The 10,753-nt window shown below is 36.3% G+C and overlaps 1 protein-coding gene across 1 annotated transcript; it reads left to right on the forward strand.

Moving 5' to 3' along the window:
- Positions 1–3,354: 3,354 nt before the first annotated feature.
- LOC132191546 (zinc finger CCCH domain-containing protein 30) lies at positions 3,355–7,833 on the forward strand. The gene is made up of 2 exons (XM_059606634.1): positions 3,355–3,558; positions 5,071–7,833. The coding sequence occupies exon 2, from the start codon at positions 5,179–5,181 to the stop codon at positions 7,285–7,287; it is 2,109 nt and encodes a 702-aa protein (XP_059462617.1). The 5' UTR covers positions 3,355–3,558; positions 5,071–5,178; the 3' UTR covers positions 7,288–7,833.
- Positions 7,834–10,753: the final 2,920 nt, after the last annotated feature.

Here is a 10,753-nt window from a genome sequence, read left to right on the forward strand (position 1 = left end):
TATTAACTAAGGTAGTCTTCTTAAGTATACTAAGATTAAATGAAGGGAAGACGACACGACACGTACACGCAGGATTTCCACTTTGATCACCAAAATGCTCACAAATATTTCAATACGAGAAAACTCAAGAGACATGCATGTTTTAAAATTGAATTTGGAACTTTTGTGGAATCTACAAGGGGCTATTCATAGTCCTGTGCATTGACCCTTTGAAGGCTGAAAAGGGTGCTTAAAAATTAAAAATCTTCTAATTTAATATGACCAAAGACCACACCAACTCATGCATAGGAGCAACCTTTGTCTATTTTTTTATTATGTTTCCATGTTGCTCTTAACATTTTTTAAAAAAAAAGAAAAAAATAAAAAAAACAGCCAGAGATATGTTTTTTTTTTTTTTTTTGGTTGGAAATGAGGAAAAACTCTATTTAGGATTATACTGCGTAAACCTTAAGCATTTTTGTTGTCGGGTATTCAAGTATCAGTTTAGTTAGGAGACTCGAATCTCAATTAGCAATGTAAGAAGTATACACATTTACTAGTTGGAACGACCCCAAAAAACTATATATATATATATATATATATATATATATATATATTATATATATATATATATATATATTTCTCCATTAAAAGAGAGGGATGCATTAATGGGGGGACACATTAAATGGATTGAGCTCGTACTTGTGAGCAATCTATGCATAATCAAGAGCTTAAGTACTTGTTCAAATTTTTTGAACAAAAATAAGACAGTTTTTTTAACTTTTTTTAATTTTATTTTGGAGAATATATATAATTGAAATCCCTAATCTCATAAAATGTGCATTCATATATGAGGCAAAACTTCCAAATTATCATACCCCCCAAAAAAAAAAAAATCTCAAAAGTATTTTTGTTTAGAGAAAAATCAATTTTTTTTGAATGTCAAAAATTAAAAAAAAAAAGTGAAATTCATATTAGTAGGGGACTAAATACAGCAATGTTCCAAAAATTGGATGACCACTAAAACTAAAACTAAAAATGTTATTTGATTCTGTTACACCTTATAATGATTTTGGGAAATTTTATTATTAGATTGTTAACTACTAAATGATTGAACCAATCAATCTGTGAATCAAACAAGTCATAGAATCTCTACATTAGTTTTTATTTATTTATTTTTTGAATGTTTTCCTTTAACAAAGTATTAAATTCACGAATATTAAAAATTCCAATTCGAACTTTATAATTAATTATTTTACCCTTTATTTAACCAACTAGAATAAAGACCTCTCCTAATATTAATTTCATCACTTTAACTATGCAAATGTGAAAAATAAATCAAATATATCTCTAAAGATATTTATGAATAGTCTAATTTTGATTGAAATCAAACCTCTCCATTTTTTTTTTGTTGGTTAGTGAAATTATTTGAGTTACAAAACATTGAAACATTGGTGATACGGTTAGTATCCATTGATAAAGATAGAAAGGGCAAATTCTAGCACACAATCAAATGAAAAATCAAACTACTGAATGGGATCAACTTCTTCTTTGGTTAGTCTAAACTAATAACAACTCGTATCTTCCCGAAATAGAAAAATATCTGGTTATTGATTACTTCACCAAATGAGTAAATAAGATCATGAAAATGAGAAGTTTTGTTCAAGTTTGAATTATGTCGAGTCTAGATATTGGCATAAAATTATATAATGTCAATCTTAATCTAATCTATTTAATTAAACATGTTGGGTACATATTATATTTACGAGCTGTATAAAAAATTGTCAATCGTAAAATTATATGTCGAGTTCGGGTTATGTTAAGAATATCGCATGTATGATTTCTCATATCATATAAAGAATTGAGAACCTTACGTATGACTCAAGTAGCTATAAAAAAAAAATTAAAGTGAAAAAAAGAAAAGAAAAAAAAGCAAACCAAAGAGAACTTTTTAAATTTTATTTTTTATTTATTAGTTTGAGGAAAGAAAGAAAAAGACAAGGGAAAGAGCATATAGAGAGGCATGCATGCACCGAACTAGTTGAGCTTTACACTCCAATTGATCCAACAAGACATGAACGAGGCACCAGAGTGTCTTAACTCTTAAAAACCCAAACAACCCACCACAATCCCAATCCTACGTAAAACTTTTTCCCTTTCCTTTCCTGACCGTCAATCTTTCACTCCAGATTTCCCCAAATCTTTCTCTAAGATCCGACCGTCCGTGGTCCATCTTATCCAAACATAATTCGCCCGTCTGACCCACACTCTTTGGTCCCCCGCATGATGCACAAGCTCAACACCCCCCACGTTTTAATACATTTTATTTTCTTTCACTTTTTTTTTAGTCAACTGGGGCGGCTACAAAAATATGTTTTATTTATTATTATTATTTTTTTCCCCTGAAGATGTCAATTATATAATTTTTCTCTTTCTTTTTTTAATTAATTAAACAATCATTTCACCGTTTTCTGTGTCGTTGGTGCTCCACGCTTTTTCTCCCTCTTCAGTCTTCCCCCTCCCCCCTCCTTGTGATTTGACGCCAACAATTAACCAGAATTGAATAGAGCCTCAGGTCCGCTTCCGTACTCTTGAAACCAACGGTCCCGATCTCTCTGATTGGCGGACGCCAGCACCTTATTCCAATCCAGTTTATTCGCTCCCTCGCGCACGACCTGCTCCTCCGGTCACCCTAACCCGCTCCTCGTACCTTTTCACCTTCCACACCGGTTTCGAGGGGACTTCCAAAGTGTGTGTGGGATTGCGTTAATTAATTCCACCTGTTTTGTCAGGACAACCAGCTCAGGCTAACGTGTCAGAAACCCATTCGCTGCCATTGGCTAATCTATCTCTTTTTGTTTGACAAAGCCGATGAAAACTGTAATAAGGATGCACTGGAATATTGCTACCTTTGAAAATTTAACATTCATCTGGAGTGAATTTAGGTTGAATTTACATGGAATTTGACCCAACCACGGGGTTAAATTATTACACGAGTGTCCGGCTCGTGTAGTTCCTTTCTATTCTATGTAACAACCAACGGTGCAACGAGTCTTTGCCACATCAGCCCGCAATTGCGTGTGTAGCTAGACCACCTATGTCAGAATGACCTATTTAGCCTCATCATATTACGTGGCGCGATGCTATTGAGCAACAAAAAAGTAGAAGGTACAGCACAGGAATATCCAAACCCGTGCTCAGTGCGTTTGCTTTTTTTGATTTTGATTTTCTCTTCCTCCGATAGGATGGGCGATATAATCAAACCCAAAATATTAAAAAAAAAAAAGAAAAAGAAAAAAGCATATAACTTAATCTCTTTTTAAAATTAGTTTAATTAATTAATTAATTAATTATTTTCCCAAGAAAGAAGTCGAACATAGGAATTGGAGATGAAAGAAGAAGAACTAGCAGCTCTCTCCGTTTCTCTCTGCTTTTCCTCACAACTTTCTCGCTCCGATAAAATTTCCCGCAGATTTTCTCGGACTTCAAACACTCACTCTCCAAGCTCTTAGATCTGCTTCACAACTCAACTCAATGGCGCTTGTTTTACTTCCGTAACTGGAAATAAAGAAAAATCTGGTAAGATTCGCTCTAAGAAGAACCTCTACACTAATAGATTGCTTTTGGACTTTGCTTCGTGTTGTTGAACTCGATCTCTCTTTCTCTCTCTCTCTCTCTCTAGGGGTCTGAATCCGTGTGGTAAGGAAAAGTGTCTGATCACATGGAGGAAGATTTTGTTTTTTAAAGAGAGATTTCCTTGTTTTGGTTTTTGCAAACTTTCAAAGTTTTGGCTAAAAGTAGTTGAAGATTTGCTTCGAATCGGAGTTCATGTGCGTCTGATCCGTGCTACGGTGCTTCGAAACTCTATGATTATATTGGTTGCCATGACTGTGATTGTTGTTTCTCACATGCGTTTTCATTAATTATTCGTAATTAATTTTTTTCTTTCTCCTCCATTTCTTTTTCCAAATGTCTTTTCTTTTTTTCTTTTTTTTCTTCTAGTAAAAATTTTGTTGGAGATAATGGCTGTTGGATGACTTGCAAGAAGATGGTTGCGGCGATTGTTGCTTTGATCCTCACCGTCTGATGGATTATTTTCTTTTATTCTGGGTATTTTGTTTTGTGTTTTGTGTTTTTTAGTTTTTTTGGTTTTGTTGACTCTTCCCGGTTGCCTAGAAAACGGGGAGTCGATAGAGGATATTAATTTGTCTTTTATGTTGTTTTGGTCGCTTTAGTTTGTAATCAAAAACATTGTTTTTGGTCTTGGCTTGGGTCCTAAACAATGAAAAACCCAAGTGTTGAAATTTATTCTCTTTATTCACCCCCCTTACAAAAATTCATTTTCTTTACTTCTTCTGCCATTTCTCAGAAGCCAAATATAGAACATTTTTCCGCTATTGTTTTTGGCGTAGTCTTTCATTTCAATTAATGTGAGTATACCGGTTGTAAGAAACTAGGAGGAAAACAGCAAATTTTTAGGTCAACTCTACTGAAGAAAGTAAAATTATCTACCATATCTTACCGTTTGGGGAATCTAAACAAAATATATCAAGAAAATTCGGAAACCGGGATTCAGATGTTCTCTAACTCACTATGAAAAGTACACCCATTGAATTTTCTGCGCTCTATTGTACCTTGGTTGGATGTTTTTCTTGCCCTGTTATCTTTTTGGTTGAAAGTCATTTGTAGGATGAGTTCGGTATGAAATTAAAATCATAATCTGCATCTCCCGGATTATCTAACTGAAATTTGATTACCTTATTTACTTGGATTCTTTTTCATTTAATTGTTTCACTGTCCAAAACTGGTACAGAGTCCTCATCTACAACTGGTTTGTATATTTAAACGCTATTTTCTGCCTATCCTCCTCATACACATCCGTGAACTCTTACAGGCCTAGTCGTAGATCTGTTGGTTTCTTGTGGTTCTGATTAAATTTTTTCATACTTAGTGAAAGCCTAACATAGTATTTTCAAGCGGTTTACACGTAGATTTCACGTACAGATATATCTATTATATTTTGGAGCTTATTGGATTGAATAAATGCTTATCATAACTATGATTCTTATGGTTGTTAATATTTGTTTTCAGATGTCTTGCAAATGAAAGTATGTGCTGTGGATCAGAGTCCTTAAAACCCAGATTTTCTCCGGTATCAGTTCCTATTTCCATTACAAAAGTAGAACCTCCAACGTAGAAATGAACCACTTGACTGTTCAAACGGAAGATACTTTTGCAAGTTTGCTTGAACTTGCAGCTAACAATGACATCGAGGGCTTCAAAAGATCTATTGAGCGTGATCCTTCCTGTATTGATGAGATTGGTCTATGGTATGGTCGGAAGAAGGGCTCAAAGCAGATGGTTAATGAGCATAGAACACCTCTGATGGTTGCTGCTACATATGGCAGCATTGATGTCATGAAGCTGATAATTTCTCTGTCAGATGCTGATGTAAATCGGCCCTGCAGTCTTGATAAAAGCACTGCCCTTCACTGTGCTGCTTCAGGTGGGGCTGTAAATGCTGTTGAGGCTGTGAATTTGCTTTTAGCGTCAGGAGCCAATCCAAACTTGGTAGATGCCAATGGTCACCGTCCTATTGATGTTATCGTTGTTTCTCCTAAGCTCCAAGATATCAAATCGACTCTGGAAGATCTCCTTAAAACTAATGGTGTTGACATTGAACACAATCTGACAGTCTTAACGGGCAATTTGAGTTCGAATTCTCCACCTCTTTCATCTTCCCCAGAGAATGGGTCCCCATCTGCTTCAGATTTTATTTCTTCACCAACAAAGATGAAGTTTAGGGATCTCCCTGTTCCATCTGCATCAGAGAAGAAAGAATACCCTGTTGACCCATCTCTTCCTGATATCAAGAACAGCATCTATTCAACTGATGAATTCCGAATGTATTCATTCAAAGTGCGCCCTTGTTCACGTGCCTACTCTCATGATTGGACTGAGTGCCCGTTTGTTCATCCAGGGGAAAATGCTCGAAGAAGGGATCCCAGGAAGTACCATTATAGCTGTGTCCCTTGTCCAGATTTTCGGAAGGGGGCTTGTAGACGTGGAGATATGTGTGAGTATGCTCATGGGGTTTTTGAGTGCTGGCTGCACCCTGCTCAATACCGAACCCGGCTTTGCAAGGATGGTACCAATTGCGCGAGGAGAGTCTGCTTTTTTGCTCACACCACTGAGGAACTCCGTCCATTATATGTCTCTACTGGTTCTGCTGTTCCCTCTCCTCGCTCAAGTACTTCTGGTGCCACTGCCATGGATTTTGCTGCAGCCATGAGCCTCCTACCTGGCTCCCCTTCATCGGTATCTGTCATGTCACCTACACCATTCACTCCACCCATGTCTCCATCAGCTAATGGCATGTCCCACTCAGCTTGGCCCCAACCAAATGTCCCAGCCTTGCATCTACCAGGAAGCAATTTTCAATCCAGTCGATTGAGATCTTCCCTTAATGCAAGAGACATTCCTGTAGAGGACTTCGATATGTTGTCAGATTTTGATATGCCACAACAGCAGCTCTTCAATGAAGCTTGCATCTCTCAAGCATCTATGAATTCTAATTCTTTGAACCGTTCTGGTCGGTTTAAAACCCTAACCCCTTCAAATCTTGATGATCTATTTTCTGCTGAGAGCTTATCTCCTCGGTATACTGATCAAGCATTGGCTTCAGCTGTTTTCTCTCCGACACACAAATCAGCAGTCCTCAATCAATTTCAGCAGCAGCAGCAGGGCATGTTGTCACCGATCAATACTAACTTCTCCCCTAAAAATGTTGATCACCCTTTATTGCAGGCCTCTTTTGGGGTTCCATCCTCAGGGAGGATGTCTCCGCGAAATGTGGAACCTATCTCGCCAATGAGCTCTCGGGTTTCCATGTTAGCTCAAATTGAGAAGCAGCAACAGTTTCGCAGCCTCAGCTCACGGGAACTTGGCTCCAACTCTGCTTCCATTGTTGGGTCCCCTGTAAATTCTTGGTCAAAATGGGGATCCTCCAATGGGAAGCCAGATTGGGCTGTAAGTACAGATGAATTTGGTAAGCTCCGCAGGTCGTCGTCATTTGAGCTTGGGAACAATGGAGAGGAGCCAGATCTATCATGGGTTCAGTCACTTGTCAAAGAATCTCCAACTGATGTCAAAGAAAAGCTAGGAACACACGTCTCAGGTGTTTCAGCTGCTGCATCCTCCAGTGAGGGTTCAAATATGAACCCCCAAATTGAATCGGTCGATCACGCTGTGTTGGGAGCTTGGCTTGAACAAATGCAGCTTGATCATCTTGTGGCTCAGCAGAATTGAAATCATTTTCACTGAGCCCTGAGGTAGTTAACAACAGAAAGGTTTTGGTAAATAACATATGCCTTTTCCAGATTTTGTTGGCGGTGAGTGTGAGAAGAAGGTAACAGTAACAAAAGAAGAAAGCAAGGGAGAAAGTCGTTTGAAAAAAAGAAAAAAGAAAACAAGATTCATTTTCACCATTCATTACAATAGAAGTTAGATAGGGTGAGAATCCCTCTGGGTTACAACATTCAGAAAAATGAACCCAGTCTAGGTGTTTTTGCCTTTTTGGGCGTCCAATATTTTCAAATTTTAGGATTATATTACTGTCATTTTTTTCCCCTCAAGAGTACCATGTTCAGTTAGAATGAAACTCAGATCTTTAAGTTCTCATCTGTACAATGTTTGGTCTGGTCCAATTTTTTGGCGTTAAAGAGCAGAGGATGTTGTTTCTGATGTGTCTTGGAGGCAATAACTAGCGTTCCAGTAAATGTGAACTGATAATAGGCTTATGAAGAAGTGATGATTCTATTCTATTATAATGATGCGACATTCAGCTAAATCTTACTGCTTTGTTTACTCCATTAACTTTTATGTTTTTCACTGCTTTCTATGTGGTTGCTTTTCCGTTTGTGGGTTTCATTTTGTTAATCGCGCTTATCTCTCTCTCTCTCTCTCTCTGAGTGGCTTATCAGGATGCCCTGGGGCCCTCCCCCAGCTGTGGTGGATTCCAAATCCTATTAGTGGGGTTATGTGGGATGTGGATAGGGAAAATCTATTGATATGGGTTCTCTGTATAGAACAAATCGGGTTCTGAGGTTGACTCTTTAATGCCTTTGAGTAATGGATCTTACTTCGAAGAGATAACAATGGAGTATTATTCTTGATTGAGTAATGATTTTTAGCACACTGACGTGCTTAAACAGTAAATCGGTGTTAAAATATTATTTTATTTTATTTTTATACTGTTCAAATACTATTTTAATAATATTTTATAATATCTTAACATCAGTGTGCTTACTGTTTAAGCACGCTGGTGTGCTAAAAATCACTACTGTTCTTGATTTAATGTCTTTCACATTATGTCCTCACGTGGGTCTCATTGGGTGTGATCGACGGATTGGGTTCTATAGCAATTACGTTTCTGAATTGTTAATAATTTGGGCAAATAATGTGAAAAACTTTATATAGAACTTATCTGTTAGTACAAGTAGGCGGGCAACAAAAATTGATATCTTTATTACACTTTGGGGAGGGGTGAGATTCTGTTTTGTTGTGTGTTCTTGAAAATGAAGGGGATTCTGATATGGATGTTGAAGGGGTAAAAGAAAAAGAACTTCAAATTCTGAAAATAAAAAATCCTTTGCTTCATATTTTGCTTAGGAGACTTTCTTAGAAAGAGAGAGCAATCTAAGGTTATTTTGTCTAGATACTGTGTATTTTGGGGAAAAATATTTGGCTTATTACAACTTTTCTAACATCTTTACAAATGCTGACATGGTAAATATCACTTATAGCTATGAGTTGTGAGGTTTGGGTATAATATTGAGTTGAAGTTACATTAGATTTTAGGGTATTTTCTCTTCTTAAATTGCACGAGAAGAGAGGAAACAAAGAAAAGAAAAAGAAAAAGGGAGGGGAATGAGAAAAGTGGAGAAGACAACACAGAATGGCGGGTTCTTTGATGCAACGACATTGATGGGTGCTTTCATTCTATATTCTGTTGAAAGATGATACGAAAATGATGGCATTTTTGCCTTTTGCTCCTTGTTGCATGCGTCTGTATCTGTCAATAGATAAGGAAAGTAAAGAGGGAGATGGGATGAAAAGTTCGGCAACTTCTTTATTTGCCAATGTTTTCCCTCTTGGATCTTCACAAATTCACAATCAAAAGCTACTATTCAAAGGAGTGAGGCCCCTTCTTACTCACCTTTCGGTGCCTATGCTTGAGAGGCCAATTTTCTAGTCTACCAAATCCTAGAAAACAAACAACTTGGAGAGGAGAAAGATATATATATATATATATATATAAGTCCTACTGCATGCTGACTAGTGAAATTGGTGTCATCCTACACTTCACTCGGTTGTTGAAGATGATTGATTTGGACTTGTAATGTAGACAAATGAACAGCAAGAGAGAAAAGTTGGCCAAAATTCTCTTTGGGTATTATTCTTTTATCATAAAGGGATCAAGAAAAAGAACTTGGTCGACTCGTATTAGTTGTTCTTCCCCTTTTCTCCACTCACCCAAAACTTTCTTTTTTTTAAAAAAAAAAAAAGTTTCTAACAATTATTAAAAAAAAAAAAAAAAAAACTTGTTTTAACTTGAAAAATATTTATTAAATAATTAAATTCATTGTTATTATCATCCGTTTAAGCTTTTTTTGTTAGATGTGAATTCAACAGGTATCAAAACTGAGGGTCTTGATTTTGAATCATGATTATATAGTTTATCTTCAATTTCAGTTAAATATTATGTGTGCGTGTTGGACTTCACTTGTAAGTGGGAGTTTAAGCCCAGAGAAGTGCTAGAGAGCCAAAGAGTAGGAGCCAAAATTCTTTCCAAACTGACGTGGAAAGAATTTTAAACACTCCAGACCGCTTGTTTAGAATTTTTTTTTTTTTTTTCATTTTAAAATTCTTGCTACATCAGTTTGAAAATAATTTTGGCTCATACTCTTTGGCTCTCTAGTACTTCTCTTAAGCCCATATGTGAAGAAAAATATTATAATATTAATTAAACAATTAAATTTAATGTTTCATCCCGCTTAAATTTTTGGGATCATAGCAAGATTTTTACATTAATAAAATAGAATCTCCCTCTCTTACTTTTTGTTTATTTCTTTGGCACTCTTACTTATTTTCAAATAGGCCCTCTCCCTCTATACCTGAAAATCAAAATGTTATTCATATAATTCAATCATACAAAATTATTGTACTAAATGACATGTAAGCTTTATTATCAAGTCAAATATCACCAAGGGCTTCAACTTTGCATAGTTGGTGTGCCAACCATGCCGATACATTATTTTGCAACTTTTGTCAAATTTCCTTTATCTATATGATATTGCTCATACGAGAGAATAATATAATAGAGTAAGGCTTGCGTCCTGTGTCTTAACGTAAGCTGAGAGTATCACATAAATAATTAAGGACGCATGATACCCTAACTTGTGTCATATGCACACAGACACAAAATATAAAATAAAGTCGTGATAACGAGTATAAGAGTTTTTAACATATTGAGCTCGTAGTTAGGTGATAATGGTGTATAAAAGGAAAAACAAAGTTTTGATTGTAATTGCCTATGTATTGCCATATGGGGTTAGAAGCTTTTCAAACTCAGGCAAATTTTGTCGTTCAAAGTTCAAACCATCTGCCTCATACCTCGGCCATGGAAATGGCTTGGAGGAGTCGAAATCTATTGGCTTCTATGGTGTTAGATGGTAGGTTATGTAGCGTTCTTCATGCAATTTTGCTTTCATAG

Source organism: Corylus avellana, chromosome ca9 (genome assembly GCF_901000735.1).
Source record: "Corylus avellana chromosome ca9, CavTom2PMs-1.0".
NCBI lineage: Eukaryota > Viridiplantae > Streptophyta > Magnoliopsida > Fagales > Betulaceae > Corylus > Corylus avellana.

Bases quoted from the DNA above. Each gene is read 5' to 3' on its own strand.
- LOC132191546 (XM_059606634.1), top strand. From the start codon at position 5,179: ATGAACCACTTGACTGTTCAAACGGAAGATACTTTTGCAAGTTTGCTT.